The 16382-nt window shown below is 42.6% G+C and overlaps 1 protein-coding gene across 1 annotated transcript; it reads left to right on the forward strand.

The window, feature by feature from the left end:
- Positions 1 to 1015: 1015 nt before the first annotated feature.
- Positions 1016 to 14422, forward strand: HGTX (HGTX homeodomain transcription factor). Its single transcript, XM_017254065.3, has 4 exons — positions 1016 to 2243; positions 3562 to 3747; positions 8730 to 8926; positions 14083 to 14422. The coding sequence occupies exons 1-4, from the start codon at positions 1289 to 1291 to the stop codon at positions 14308 to 14310; spliced, it is 1566 nt and encodes a 521-aa protein (XP_017109554.2). The 5' UTR covers positions 1016 to 1288; the 3' UTR covers positions 14311 to 14422.
- The last annotated feature ends 1960 nt before the right edge of the window (positions 14423 to 16382 follow it).

Below are 16382 nucleotides of genomic sequence, written 5' to 3' on the forward strand. Positions count from 1 at the left end.
ACTTTTTCCAACTTTTTCTCTTAGTTTTCGGTCAACATTTATTGCTCTCATTTATCGCCAGAACAATTTTTAATTATTTAAATGAATAAGGCCAGCGAAAAAAGCTGCCAGTCGTCTCAATATTTATAGCTTTTTAAACAAATAAACAGAGTTGGCAGTCGACAAAAAGGGCCACCCACAATCCACCCACCCACAGCGAAAAAGCCATGAAAATGCACTCAGGGCCACACACCGATATGTGTACGGCGGAAATACTACGGCGGAAACTCTCGACTACGGCGTAGGATGCAAGAAAGAGAGGGGCTGAGGGAGAGCGAGTGAGAGAGTCCCAGGCTCCAATCCGAATCCGAAATAGTTGATTTTAATGATGTACATAATAAAATTCCCATTCGTTTTGTGCCAATGCCACTGCGTTCCAAGCCGGAGTTTCCTGTGTTTACACTGATTGTGGAACACGGGTGTGTGTGTGAGAGAGCAGTACCCAGATTTATCCGCTAAGGGAGCGAACGAGACAGTCGTATATATGGCCGAAAGACAGGGTTGCTGTGGCCCAAAACCCCGACTCTGAAAACTGAAACAGAAACCGAAACTGAAACTGAGATTGTGCGGCCAAGTGAACTGAGACCAGTCAATTTCGAAATCATTCGCTACCCGTAGGCCTAAACAAGCGGACACGCGCGCGTCTCGGCTCTAAACAGAAGTTTTTTGAATATAAACTGATCACGTAAATCGGAAAATATTCAGATATAATAGATCAAGGAATATGAACCATCATTGGGATACTGTTTAAAGTGCTTGTGTTACGATAACTCTATAAAGAAAGCAATGAAAAAGGTGAAAAATAATAATCTAAAATTTATAATAATAATCAAAAGAAAATAAACTTCACAAATTATAAAATAATAATATTTATAAAGTGATCTCTTTCAAACCACTTCAAATTAAAGTCTTTAAGTTGAAGCCTATGGAATAATAAAGTTTAACAAAGAACCTCCTAACCAACAAAGATCTAAGGATTTCCTTAAGGAGTTCAGCCAAGCTGGGTAGTCCATTCCTGAATCTGACCACGCCGGCGGGTGGTAGCAGCAACCCCTCGCCCACCGCCACACCTGTACCGCTTCCGGACGCCAAGGTGGCGGCCAAACAGCTGGCCCAGAGCTTCCAGCTGTCCGCCAACTCAGCCTTCAATCTCGCCCTGCCGCCGAGCTTCTATCGCCACCAGCCGGCCCAGCAGCAGCAGCAGCACTCGGAGTGCTTGGACTACGGACACGAAACGCCGCCGGTGGACATGGATCTGATAAATCCGTATATGCGGCATCACAGCTTTGCGGCGGCCGCCCAGGGATCGCCGCCGTCGGCTGCCCAGCGCCACCATTTGGCGGCGGCCATGAGCAATGGATTCGCCGATGTCCACGCCCATGCGATGGCGGCAGCGGACTACCAACAGCAGTTGGCCGACTATCACAGTGCAGCTGCTGCAGCGGCAGTTTATGCAAATAATAACAACAATAACAACAACAATAGCAGTAACAACAACAACAGCAGTCCTCTGATGCTGCTAAAGGCGGCACATGGTGGTGGCCTTAAGGATTCGGATTCGCCCTCGACCACACCGCCACCCGCCTCCTCCAGACTCCATTCGGACTCCTCGCCATCGCCGCGGTACGAGCACAACTCCAGTCCCGGGGTGGACAGTGCCAAGTCGTACGCCCTCAGTCAGAGGAGCAGTGGCGGAGAGGATCCCTGCCAGAACAGTGAATCCGCCAGCCCGCCGCCCCAGCCGTCGAGCGACTACAGTCCCGAGAACCTCTCCAGTCAGCGGGCCAAGTTCCAGCACCATCACCACGGGGTCAATCCTCTGGCTCTCCACAATCACCATCACTCCAGCGGTAATGCCGCTCTCCACCACAACAACAACAATGCCATGGATCACAAGCTACCACTCAGTTTCCTGGGTCCCCCGCTGGCTGCCCTTCACTCGATGACCACGGAAATGAAGAGTGTCCAGGGCGGAAGTAACAGTGGGGGTGGAGGTGCCTCGGCGACCGGAAATGGTCTCTCCTACGGCCATAGTCCCAATTCACATCTGATCAGTGATCGGGGTTCTGGCGGTAGCTCCTCTTCGTCCTCTACCACGGCCACCACCACAAACAGCCAGGGAGCCGCCAATCCGCATGGCATCGACACGATCCTCTCCAAACCACCGCCGGTCACATCGGCAGGACTAAGTGCTTTAACAGGAGGTGAGTAGGGGATAAGGTTTTTAAGGGTTTTGAAGGATAATATAGGAGATCTAGATTTTTAAGAAAGATATCTTTCTAAAATACCAAGCTAACTCTATGTAGTACTACCTCTCTTACTTAGTCCCTTCCTTAAGCAATCCTAACCAGTTCAGCAACCACTTATGCAACTTTAAAATATATATTGCATTTCAATAGATATTATGTATGCAGCAACAAATGCCCACAATTGAAAAAAAGACGAAATATTTTAAATGCTTCAAAAACTCGTTTCGCAAACCAAACAAAAACTACGAGGGGGGAAAAAATAAAATAATAAAAGCCCAAATACCCCAAAACGAACAAAAACGAGAAAAAAATGGTGTTTTGTTTACGAATCCGGTTTGGCATGATTCCATATGATTCAATAAAGGCAATTGCCACCACGGTGCCGCCCAACACCCACTGGTGTCGGACCCCTTCCTGACCCTTTACCTAATCAGGGCAATTCCAAAAATTGGGCACAAACTGTATGGGATATATGTATGAGATCTGAAATGGTTATAATATCCAATTGCAAAATTTGCGGCAAAACGTAATGAGATACGCGTTTTAACGTTAAATGTTGCAGCAATTAGTTGTCAAATTGTTTGTAATTAAATCAAAATGACACACGAAAAACGTGGGTAATAGAGGGGGTTTCTGGGCTGGCTATTAGGTTTCGGTTTGTTGGCTCGGTGGATTGGTGGTTATGACGCTCTCTGTCGTTCCACTAAAATGATTTTGTTTTTTCTGGCTTTCTGTCTTTTTGGCTCTGATTTTTCGACAGTTAAATGTGGACCAATTGTGAGCCATGTCAGTGGTTGAGGGACGGACAGGGTGCTGACAATTTGCCATAACATTTTTAATTATTTTTAACGAGGGCGTTTATGTGATTTGATTCGTTCAGTTTTTTTGTACCCCCGGTTTCTCCTTTCAATGGTTTTCGGTTTCGGTTACCAAAAATGTTTCTCATTCTTTTTATGACAAATTATTTAATGGCTTTTAATTAATTCGAACAAATTCCGTATTGTGTGTGTGAGTTCGGCATGAGTGGGCACAATATTTTTGGCCAGCTGAGAACAAATTGAGCGAAAACCTATTGAAGTTGGAAGCCAACTTTTCAGGGGATTAGTTAATGGGGTTGGGTATTTCGATAATGATTACACAACCGATCATGACAATCATGATTGGTTTAAGACTTTTAATTAGAACTACTCTTTTATGAGAGTTTAGTTATGAGATAAAAATATTTTAATAATTATTAAAACTAATTTAAAACAATATATATTTCTCTTTCCAGCTGGCATTCCCCGCTTCTCCATCGCTGCTGCTGCGGCGGGCATGGCCCAGTATCTGTCCCAGAGCCAGGGGACGCCGCTGAAGACCCACGCGGGTCATATCGTGGACCGCACGCACCTGTACTGGCCCGGACTGCAGGGACTGGTGGCCAATCCGATTGCGTGGCGCGAGCGGCTCTCCAACACGAGTAAGTAGCGGGGGCCACCTGAAACGGACAAACACTAATTTGCGGTTGATGGATCGATTTCTAAAGATATAATGGGTGATGGCTGGTGAATCGGGTGCGTAATTTGGTTACGATTGTCACGACGGCCGCACCTCTCACTCTTGCCATTTCGACCGACTTCCTGTAAACGGGGCAGAGGCAGGGACTGGGAGTGAATCGAAATCGGATCCGATCTGGGCAACCGTTAACAAAGCGCAGCGAATGCCCAACTAATGATCACCGCAGTGATCAGGCGATGGGCTTCTCAAGTGATTACCAATATGGCTCACAAAAGAAGGAAAGGGGGCTGGCTGGCTAGCTGCAGCACCATTGTCCAACTCATTAATAAGTGTTGAGGAATCACTTTGACACGATCAGTGGAGGGTTCACCGAGAAGAGCTCTCTCGATGACTCCACACAAAAGCATCGATAATGATGCTGACGATGGCGATGGGATGGCTCCACATATGAAAAATTAATTTACTGGTCTCTCCGATTTCAGATCTCTGATCTGGTTACTTCATTATTACATCTATTTATAGGCATCGCTAAGCTCATTAAGTAATGTGCCACCAGTTCGAAACTCGTTTCCCTGACCATCTCCCCATCTTCTCTCGCTTCCAATTGTTTATTTGTTTAAACTCGATCATCATCACTATCTCCGTCGTTATCGTCTTTGGGTTCGCATTGGCAATTGATTTGATTTAGTGCTGTGGGCTACTGCTGCTGCTGCTGTTTGCCTTTTAATTGCGGCCATGAGTCGGCACAAATCTTGGCCGGGTCTTGGCCCAAACTCGGAAATCGTTCATAATTTTCCTGCATTCAGGCGATCAATTCGAATCGGATTCGGATTCGAATCGTGGCAGATACTCTGTGTTTATGTTTGTCTTGTGTTCGACTTGATTTCTGAAGTGTGTCGTTAGGTGCCGAGGAATTTTCACGCTTTTGGTAGCTCGGCCAGTAACATTAAGCAAATATTGATTTAATTGATTTGCCAAACAGAGCACTGATATCTAAGGGATAGGTGGAAAAGTTTACGGGATATAGTCAGAGAAGTAAATGAGGTAGTCTGAAAAGGCACCCTAAGTTCTGGCTTACAAAAATATACGCTTTGATTTAAAAAAATATAAGAATACCAGTTACGACTATATCTTAAAGCCTTAAACACTCAATCTGTTCAGTTTTATTGACCATTTTTCTTACACAAAGGAAAATCAATACTTTATATTCGAGATTCTCAGACAAGCGGCCATAAACATAAACTTGAATTTGAAAAACATGTTTCAATTGTCAGTGGCTCCGCCTCATTGTTTCCACATCATTTCTGTTTTGGTTAACTTTGGACGACGCCGAAAACAATCTCATATATTCCCTATTTACATAAGCGTACATCTATTTATTTTTTTTTTTATATCTATTTTTTATTTATTTGTACACATACACGTATTTATGGCTGGAAAGATGCGACAGCTGTTGGGCCCAGACGGAAAAAACTTTCACAGTCGGAGGGAAAATGTTTAAGGCAGACCGACTGCCTGTCTATATACATAATGTATTATATAGGAAGATAAAGGCAGACACAGACGCTGCGAGAATATGTTGCCACATTATTATCTAGCAAGGAGACGAGAGCCCCAAGCCCCCATCCCAGGGGTGGCTGTGTTTTATTTTTTGGGTTTTCTGTTTATTCCGAAATGGAGCAGGAAGCATATAAGCCTGCTGGTGGGCGGGTAAGTGTGGGTTTATGTGCTTGTAGGCTGTCATGTTAACAAGGGAGAAAGCTTTCCCCCGGTGTCAGTATATGCGTGTGCGCACAACCCACACCCACACACCCATACATGCATAATAATCGCCATTATTTGAATTTGTTTCCATGCTCTCGAAAGTATGCTATGATTTTTTGTTCTACCATTTTTTTTTAGGATATTTTATTTGTTATTAATAATGCAATTGGGTTTGATTAGCTGGGTTTGGGTGCTTGCAGCCGGTATTATTTACTCTTTGATTAAGCCAGGAATTTTTTCATTTAATATTCTATTTGTTTACATAGGCATTTCCACCTGTTTATGGCTATCATGGCATTTATTTTGATTGTTCATTATCAATATTTGTCTGGCAATTCATTAATGGCAATTTATTGGCTTTGAATTTGTGCAAGTTCATTGCAGAATTTTATTTGTTTTGATAAAAAAGGATTAGTAATGATAGGGGATATATTATTAGGTGTATAGATGGGGTAGGTTAGTTATCAAATGGGTCAGACTCCCAGATATTCTTTTGAATCATAATAGAGGGGTATGAATATGTTGGTTACAGAACTTCCTCCCATTTCTTTTTCACTTCCACTTGTTCCTTTTTATTCATTAAAAACAAAATTAAAATAAAGCGGCCAACCGCACTCTGCTAATGAAATAATTAACTTTGGCATAAAAAGTAAATACAGGACGAGAGGCAAAAGGATCATAAATCCGGAGAGGGACAGCTACAGTAACCGCAGTGAACGTTTGACACAATTCATTAAGCTTAATGAAGACAGCTTGTCCCGAGACCCAGTGGGAGCGAAAAGGATGCCACTGCCTCGTCTAGCTGTTGCGTTTAATTAAAATTCAAGTGGCATTTTCTGTGTCATCCCCTCTGGGATGTGTGCCCCCACTGCCTATAGCCAACTCCAGTAAAACTTGTGCTTTAAGCATATAATCGGGCATAAAACAGGCCATAAAACACCGCAGACAGGGACGGCAACAGTGGCACTTAATGAGCCAAGCCGAGTCCTTTACTACCCACATACACCAGGTATCCCCACACGAGAAAAAGGTGCAGATTGCTGGGAGCATGAAGTTTTATGCTTCACAACCAGATTGGCTTGAATGTTTTACAAGATTGTTATTTCAATGTGAGAAGCGATTGTAAATGATTTTCAGTTTAATGAGGGAGTGGGATCATTGATTTATAATTTAATTAAAACCTAACATATTCGTGCTTAAAGTCTCTTGAATCTGTGAGGCTAAACACTTCTTTCCTCATTATTTTTTATTCGAGTATAAAGCCAGATAATAAATGACATTTTAATATTTTCAATAACGAAAACCGAAAACAGTTGACGCCCACCTTGGCCTTATTCAGTTGCCACCCCGCCACAAAACAGAAGGGCACAATAATGACAAAATATATTAGAGCCGTAAAAAAATACGTATTTTGTGAAATAATAAAAAAATGTGCAAAGAATATGAGCAAGATGCCCTGCCGGAAAAAAGTGCAAATGCAGCTATGCCAACAGGGTGACTTATGCGATTATAGACAACTGCCGCTGACTCGGGCGCAAGGACGCAAGGACTCGAGGGGCGTGAATGAGGCGGGCGATGGTGGGGGTGGCGCAAGAAAACAAAAACAGAATGGGGTGGAGGTTGCCCCGCTGCCATTTCCATTTCATTGCATTGCGTTTGAGGGCCGTGACATGAGCAAATAAACGCTTCATATTTGTCGGTTATTTATGAGGGTCCTTCCATGGACGCAGCTGCCAACCGCCGGGCCGGGCTGGGCAGCCAGTGCGAAAGGGAGAGGGGCTGAGAAGAGAATAAAAAAAAATTATCACTGCTACAATTTTTCTTGCAAGGGATTACGCTTGTTACATGCCGGCTGCCTGCCCCACCACCCCTAGTCCTGGCGTTATTGACAAGTCCTGTTAAGCTTCAGAATTGTCTGCGAACAAAAATAAAAAAGATATAAATATTATTACATATATTTTTAATATATTCTTTTTCTTAAATTTCAACTTTTTGGTTAAACCCACATGAAAATTGTCCTTATCTATACGAGTCGTTAGAAATAACCATTTAAATTAATATTTCTGCGCAAATGGCACCAAAGTATCATAAAGGGACACAAAGTTTTAACCCAAAAAGTGGGGGAACATCCCACCGCCACCCACTTTTAAGGACAACGGCTGTCTGTGGGTTTACCTTTTACCAACCTCATTTCCCCCTTTTTGTGCCAAGTCGCACCCCTTTTGGGTTCCGGCGTCGTGCATGTTTAGTTAAATCATTTCACATAATTAGGGATCATTTAATAATGGGGTGACATTAATTGAAAGCACACACACACACCCACCCTGGGACACCCACCACCCCACTCAGCCTCCTGCCGCCTTCAGGTCTCTCGCCAATCCCACTGCTACCGTTTACTTTTATGACCTCCCTCCGACCATGTCCACTTGACTGACTTTACGAGCCAACAGGGCACGTAACCCCCACTTACTCTGGAGCGGGGGTGGTCTTCTGGTGGGCGTTCTGTTTTCAGACCACTTGGCTTGCTTTTATTGGCCTCTTGCTGTCGCTGGCCTCGTCCTCGTCCTCGTCGTTGTCGTTTTTGCTAATTGATTTTAATGAAGGCTCCCGAGGACCCTCCGTCCTTCTTGTACCATAAATTGCTGCGGTCAATTTCGGTTTGTTAATTGTGCAAACGTGTGCATGGGGAATTTTTTATTTGGTTCTTTCATACACACACTTTGGGCCCCCACTTGTAATTAGTATGCAATTATTGTGTGGCCAGAAAAATAATATTTTGCAAAGTAGAAAAAGGTATATATTCCTTCCATATTCCTTGTCATCCCCTAAACACCTTTAGGATTGTCCTTTGTCCCAAAACTTTCTCCTCAAATTAGCAGCTGTCGCCTCGTAAACAATTAATAAATGTCGAAAACTTTTATGCCGCAACAACAGAGCCATTTCCAAACCACCCCAGGATGCGCCAACAACTTTGTTCCAACATCTTTATGGCGACATCATTTAACAATTCATAATTATTCTAAAATTTTTGGAAAGGGGCTTGAAGTATAGATTTTAAATAGAACTTGTAAACAAGGTACTGTAGATGTAGAACTTTATGAAATTTGAAAAGTTTTAGGGCAGTAATAACTTTAGGAATTTTAAAGATATTTTACAAACGTTTTTGTTTTTCCTTCGCAGTGTCTGCAAATCTATCGCAATCCCATCAGCATCATCCATCGAACGACAAGGATGGCAAAAAGAAACACACCCGCCCAACATTCAGTGGTCAGCAGATCTTCGCTTTGGAGAAGACATTCGAACAAACCAAATACCTGGCCGGACCAGAGCGTGCCAAGCTCGCTTATGCCTTAGGAATGTCCGAGTCGCAGGTTAAGGTAAGTCGCAAAAATTAGTAATCTTCACCAAAAACCCGACTGGAACTAAGACTTAAGCCTTCGGCGAATTCAAATTAAAAACTCATAAAAATGGCGGTTGAGGCAATCAACCCAAAAAACCTAAAAGAACTCCACAAAAAGGTAGACAGGAGAGCAAAACTCCGCTTATTTTGGCCCTGACTTTACTCACAAAATTTGCATTTTTATTGAAAGGCAAATCTCGTGGATTTCGGCCGGAATACCCCGGAATACAAAATGGCGCCAATGGGTCTCAATGGTCGCCCCCGGTCCATAGGGATATGGCCCAAAGGCTTAGTGCAATGTGTTATTGTGCCACCCTCGTGGAACACCATTTTAAAGTTCCCTGTTTTTTATTTTCCACCCATATCAACAACAACAAAATAAAAACGAAGGAAATGTTATCAACAAATAAATCCTTTGTGTCGTCAAATTTGTTGTCATCAACTTTTGTTGTAATCCGACCCGGAAAACGCACGTGTCATGGTCTCCGGTCTGGGATTTGTATCTTTTCCACGAGTATCTGTATCTTTTTCCGCGCATCTGTAGCTGAGCTGGGTTGGTTGGGGTAATTTTGAATTAGGTGTAAGCTGGGAAAGTTAATTGCTTTGCGGTGGGGCTTCCCAAAAAAAACGGTGGCGAAAGAGTTGGCCCAGAATCTACATATACTTATGGATATCTATTCGAAATCTGATACCCTAATAAGAAGAACATGATTGCCTCATTTGTGTGACATTTCTCCAAAAATTTAGCATCCCCCCCTTAGAAGGATAGCCTTTTCTCGCCACACAACTGGGCGCAATCAGGAGTGGAAAAGAAATCACGTTTATGATGAGGAAAAATGATTAATTGCCAAAGAATGAGGCACAGGGCATGGACACAGACAGAGACAGGGACAGAGACAGAGTCAGGGAGAAAACAGAGATAGAGATAGATAGATGAACATTCAGGATTGATGGCTTGAGCTGCAGCTAAATATGCGTCATTTTGTGCTAAGGACTAAACAGGACGAGGGAATGGTATGGAGCGGTGGCAGAGAATGCGCTGATGACGAGTACAAATGGACAGAGAGATGAATGGAAACTGCAGGATTTCGGGTTGAATCGTCTCCACATCCTCCAACCTAGCTCTGTCTTTTGTCCCTGTCTCTTTCTCTGGCTATGGGGCTGTCTCTTTCACTGCTCATCTCGTCTCGTCGCTCTGATAGACATGCCAAATGACTGCATGACTTTTGGGTGAGTGTAAATTAAATTCTGGACCCCCCGAATGGTACAAAATGCTGGAAGGACATGGCCAGGCGAAACGACGACCATCCTGTCAGCTTCATACATATTCAATTAGTGTGCGTGCATGTGTGCGAGAGTGTCTGTGTGGGTATGTGTGGGACAGATGAAAAACAGTCATGACGATGATAGTATGCAAATTGACAAACAAAAAGGCAGAAACTGGACAACAGCCGCCCATACCCCCAAATTATGACAGACAGACAAAATGCAAAGCAGACAGGACAGTGCACTTGGAGAAATAACTTGAAGAACTTTAAAGATTCATTTTTAGAGCTTTGGAATAATTTCTTTCAGTGCTGTGGCCTGAGTGGGCGGCTGGCCAAATGATCTTGACAAGAATAATTGCACTGTTATCATAATTAAAACCGTTTTTGGTCCCAGAGAGAGACCGAAAGGGAGCACCGCTTTCGTCCTTTGTTTTAGCCATCATTTAATGCAAATGGTCGCCATTTTGTACACTCTTATGAGCGGGGGAGGTAGTCCCTGCCAGCCCCCCCTCCCGGTTCTCTCTTGTGAATTATAGCGTCTGTGGCCATTATTAATGACATTCCATGTGTTTGTATGGATATGGGTGTGTGTGTGTGGTCCTATAGTCCTCCTATAGTTAGGAGGTCGAGTCGAGTTCCGGCAATAAAATTATAGCATGTTTTGTTGTTATAGCTTTTTCGTGATTTTTGCCCTCACTTCTCTGTTGTTTTGCATAAATGTAATGGCATTTTGGATTCCCTGATTGTCCAGTCAATGTATGTAAACACTTTGGTTTTGGCATTGTTTTGCCAAATAGTAGTAGGTGGATGGAAATTATGGAAACGAGGAGGTTTAGGATCTGCTGCCATTTGGGGTAATTGGCTTAAAGGAAATGATAACTTGTACAAAAACAAAGCTTGGCTTTTAACAGAGGTATACCCATTTGATTTCTAAGAATTTGTAAATATTCAATAGCCATAAAGGAATATGGTTAAGTGCCATTGTCCAAAGATGGAAACACTATTTTATTATGACTAAAATGGCCTTTTATGATCTGTTACCTTTGATTAGACAAAGAGCTAGCCGCATAATTAGCACCAGAATAATGAAAGCTTATGGACCAAATCCAATTCGAGGCGACTGTCAGAAGTGACAGTTTTGGCCAACGACAATGGCCAACTGATGCCCGAATACCGATGATGGCCGATGCGAAGTGACAGGCCAACAAGCTGACAATAGGACCAGTTCATAAAAACTTATGACAGAAATGTGAAATAATGTCTAATTGATTTTTTTTCTCTTTTCGGGACGAGGAAGAATTCTTTTGTTGTCGACTAATGGATTTGATTGTGTGTTAATGAATGGGTTTTTTGGTTAGAAATTTACATATATAGAAGGTAGGGAAGTTAGACGTCTTCTAGGGCCGCCATCATTGCTCAACAATTAGGCAAATATCCCAAAAGAAACAAATATCGAAACCAAATGCATTTTATGGCTTGAAGCCAGAGTTGGCCTCAGGTTTATGGCTACAAAATACAAAATCAAATAAATCACAAACTCACATAAATACCGAAAGAGAGCCCATATAAAGAGCAAGGGCGAGCCGGCTCTACGGATTCCAAAATTTACGAGCCAGAACTACAAAAAAAAAAATACACTGGGACCCACAAGCGCAAACACACTTACCAAAATAAATAAAATAAAAAAAAAAGGAGAGATCTGTGGACCAATAGGAGGGGCAAGAAAACAAAAAACCAACAAGGGGGAGATGGGGGTGAAGCCAACTTGTCAGAGGTCGATGTTACCAAAAAGGTATTGGTATTGGCCATCGGTGTGCAGCCATGTTGTAAATTTTCATGACTTTTAAGTATCTACCCCCCCTCTCCGCCAGAATAAAAACGACCCCTCCCATCGAGGAGCACGCTCATACCCCAGGTGACCCCGAACAGGACGCGTAAACAAATAAATTTCCAATTTGCCCAAAGAGTCATATATTTCGCTTTGAGGTTTTGACATCCCGTCCGTTCCTACGAAATTTACATAACACTTTTTATCCTTATCTGGGGCCCACCTGACGGATGGGCCCAGGAAGAACACGAATCGGCCCAGGAACTCCCGCTGTGGTGCCAAAATGGAATATGTTTTATAACGTTTTCGTTTTCCCTTTTTAGCCTTCTGGCTGGTATTGTTTGTTGCGGAGGTGCTGCTGGGTGCTCCTGACGCAATAAATAAATCCCAATTCGAAATCGAAGCGTAACGTTACCAAGTCGAATTGATTGCCACAATATTTGATTGACTTTGACATGTTGGCTGTCATAAATCCTTTTTCCTTGACCATCTCTCCGGAATCAGCTATTTGTCCGTACCTGGCCAAAAGACGGCGCATCTAAGTTCTCAGCTGTTGGCCATAAAAGTGTTTGTGAAATTCCCTTAGCTCCCCAGACTGTGTGGGTTCTACAAAAATAAGATAGATACTTCTGTGGAAATTTAATCAATTTTATTATAAGGTTCATGTTTGTATTAAATTTTGAATTTAATCATCCCTTAACTTCAATATATTCCTCAACCTGCGGCAATCTGTTGTCATTGCCCCAACAACTATACTTTAGTGGGTGCTAGATGTGGCATACACCATCCGTTATGACGACGACAAAATGAAGGAATGGGGAGTTGAAGGAAAACTCTACGATGGCGCCAGCCACTCCCCACTCCCACTACGCCTGCCCCAAGCTCAATTTTCCTTTTCGCCCAGGGCTCAGTGGTAAATCCCGTAACAACATGGACACAGATGTTACCAAAAAATAATGACCATGAAAAGCAGCCTTAATGATGCCAACTAATGTTGTTTCTCTTGTTGTTTTTGTTGCCTGTCTGTTGTTTTTCCGAGCACCAAGGCACAGTGAAAGCAGTTTCTGTATCTTTTGGGTGTATCTGTATCTGGACGTTGCTACTTGCCTTTGCGGCTTGTAACACACGGTGGATATTAATTGTATTTTTATTTCGCATAATGTTGCAAATAATAATTACACAAATGTGCAAATGAAGTTGTAAATTATCCTGTATCTGGTTTAATGGCGCCTTGGGGCTGTTGTCCTTGACGTTGATTTTGCAAATGGGCCAAGGAGCCATTTGTATGATAGTCTGGGAGAGGTAATTAGGTTTATTTTGATAGAAATTAATTGGACTTAAAATTTCGTAGGAGATATAGTTTATAGTATTATTAAATATTAAATATTTAACAATTTCTTGCTATTAATATTCAACATCTTGTATACCCACTCCAAAGTACTCTCCACAAAGCCTATGCAAAGCAGAACTCTTACATTAAGTGCCCACTTAGACGCTTTGTTAATGATTCTAACTGCAAACAGCTACCAAAAATCTGCTCCATCATCAGGGAAATGTAGAAATTATGCCGATTTTGAGGCAGCACACGCCCCGGAAAAGCTACGGAACGTGCTTGGGAAAAAAGGCGGTGGGTGGTTGGTTTGAATCCTCCTTTAAAAACGGGCCGGGAGGGAGGTAGTGGCTGGCATGGTTATCCAACATATGTTGCCACAGAGTGAGCTTGGTAAACGAGGCCGGCAAAATGAAGCGCAGCCAAAGACGTTAGTCATGGTTTTGTGCATAGTTTTTGCCGCTGATGTTGCCGCTGCTCCTTCTGGGCAACATCATGGGCATCGCCATTTGGGTGGCTGTCCAGGGGCTTAATATTGTCTTAATTGAGGGTTAACCGGCGTTGATGATGCGACTTATGGGCTGTTGTGTCCGCCCCCCTTCCGACTTAATGACTTTGACAATGTGACTCGCCTAATTACACATGCCAGCGAACTTTCGATTTAAAAACTTGAATTAAATTTTTCATTTTCTTTGTTTTTGTTGCAGGTCTGGTTCCAGAATCGTCGCACCAAATGGCGCAAACGGCATGCGGCGGAAATGGCCACGGCCAAGAGGAAACAGGACGATATGGGTGGCGACAACGACGGGGACTGCAGCGAGGCCATGGACAGCGACAACGAGAGTCTCGACATGGGTGAGAATCCCGCCCAGAGCAAGCGATGTCGCAGCAACAGCTCCGGGTCGTCGCAGCAGCCGGATAATTATCGTCATTAAAACGAATTTACAAACTAAGAGAACTCTTCGCAATGAAATGGAATGGAATACACTTGAAATAAATTTCAAAGCGCCAGCTAATTAGCTAGACAGCAAAAAAAAAGAACATAATGAAAGTATAAAAAAAAAATACAAAAAAGCAGCCACAGCAGCAGCTAGAAAAAGCAATTGCAGCTAAAGGTTTTTTTGTTTTTGGGTTAGAGTTTCCAAGGTTTTGCCACTTTACCGTCTTCTGAAGACTTCATTTTCTTCCCCTCTAAGCTATCTTACTTGAACCTTTTCCACTTTGTTTATTAGGTGTGTAAATATTTATGTTAATTTAAAAAAGAAAAAAGAACTACAGCTAACATAAAGCTTAATTGACGTCGCTAATTGGTAAGAAGATTAAGGCAGAAAAAGTTAAGGCACAAGCACAAAAATTAAACTGAATTTATTACATAATGTATGTTTAGTTTCTAATTCCTAACTTTAATGTAATTTCGTGCATTAGAACAGACCTTAGTTCATACAATTAAAGAATAAATATAAATATATATAAAATATTAACGATTAACTACGCTAACTGAGATTGCGCAACAATATTCACAAATATTGAGGAGGACGATGGGCAGACGATGATTAACTATGGCAGTAAAATATATGTAAAATGTATTTAAATTAAATTTTAATTTTAAATATTTCGAATTGATGAAAAATAAAAAGCAAAGAAAAATACAAAAATTAATGCATTAAAGTGTGTTTGTTTCATATTGGTCAGGCTAAGACACCTGTTATCCCACCAAGGGATCCTAATCCGATCAGCTAACACCTACTGGAAAAACTCAATAAGAATCCCGGCTTAAGACTCATAACAATTACAAACCGGAAATCTGCATTAGCCACTCCTCTGCATGAAGTCAGTCCGTCAAAACGACAATCCGTCAAACGGACAAAGTCAAAAGGATTAGCCAGAAAGTATTTCTTTTGGCCAACAATAGCGAAAGCGGAAAGGAGACCAGGAATACGGGGGGAATGTGTGAATGGAATCAAGCTAAGGCCATAAGATTGATTAACTGTCAATCAAACGGGCATATAAGTAGAAATCATTGGACAGGCAATGAATAAAATCGAGGCAGGTTCAAGAAAACTGGTAGATGAGGTGGCTTATAACAATAAATATCATTAAATTATGAATGCCCGACAAGGTGATATGAATGGGGAAGAGATTCCAATGCAACAAGTAGGTGATATATAAAAGGGAGTGAGAGATGGTATACTGGGAATACAGGATTTAAAAATATTAAAAAATAAACCCAAAGATATAGCAAACAAACCATCTCATTCAGAGTCAAATATTCAGCCTTCAACTATCATGAATCGAATGCCACATTATCCGCGCCCTGGCACTGGGAATCCGGGTCTAATGACTCCGCAGTGTCCGGCACTGACTGTTGCAACTACTGAACTGCCTGCTCCGCCTGCCTCTGCCTCATTGTTGACTCCTCATCTAATGGAGCACCCACATTAATCATGCTTTAACAGCGAATGCAATGGCAAACAATCGGTCACTTGGGTCAGTCTTTCTTTTGGCGGAGGTGTTCGATGGATGGGGGTTGGGTCCATTCAAAATGCCATTAGCATACCGGCGATAATTACCTAGACGAGCCATTAGCGGCAGACCAGTAAACAGCAGCCGTATTACGTGAGGCTTCAGATCGGAGATCCACAGGCGGCTCTTCTGTAGAAGAATTCTGCAAACTCATGGAACTCATTGAACCTGGCACGTTTTTCCCAAAAAGAAAGGAAACTAGAAAGGCAATCGGATGAACTTCCGGAGATTTTTAGCATTGTCTCAGTACGCGCCCAGAGTCAACTTCCAGCAATTGACGAGCGAGTGTGAATTGCCATTGAATTTGCCATTTCGAATGAGGTTTACTATTTTTCGCCAGCTGCGCAGGCGTCCCTTTGGAACTATCGAACGTGCTCGGCTTTGGTTTTCTTTCGAAACTCTCGAATCGAAAGGGATCGATGTGGATCGGTTTCAGGTAAATCCCTGCTAAGCCGCTTATTGACGCTGAGGTTAATAGAATTTC

Source organism: Drosophila bipectinata, chromosome 3L, assembly GCF_030179905.1.
Source record: "Drosophila bipectinata strain 14024-0381.07 chromosome 3L, DbipHiC1v2, whole genome shotgun sequence".
Classification (NCBI taxonomy): Eukaryota; Metazoa; Arthropoda; class Insecta; order Diptera; family Drosophilidae; genus Drosophila; species Drosophila bipectinata.

What these genes read in the sequence shown, in the direction of transcription:
- HGTX (XM_017254065.3), top strand. Translation starts at nt 1,289, where the DNA reads ATGGATCTGATAAATCCGTATATGCGGCATCACAGCTTTGCGGCGGCC. An exon ending in CGAGCGGCTCTCCAACACGA is followed by an intron (nt 3,748 to 8,729) that starts GTAAGTAGCGGG and finishes TTTCCTTCGCAG; the next exon opens with TGTCTGCAAATCTATCGCAA. An exon ending in TGTCCGAGTCGCAGGTTAAG is followed by an intron (nt 8,927 to 14,082) that starts GTAAGTCGCAAA and finishes TTTTTGTTGCAG; the next exon opens with GTCTGGTTCCAGAATCGTCG.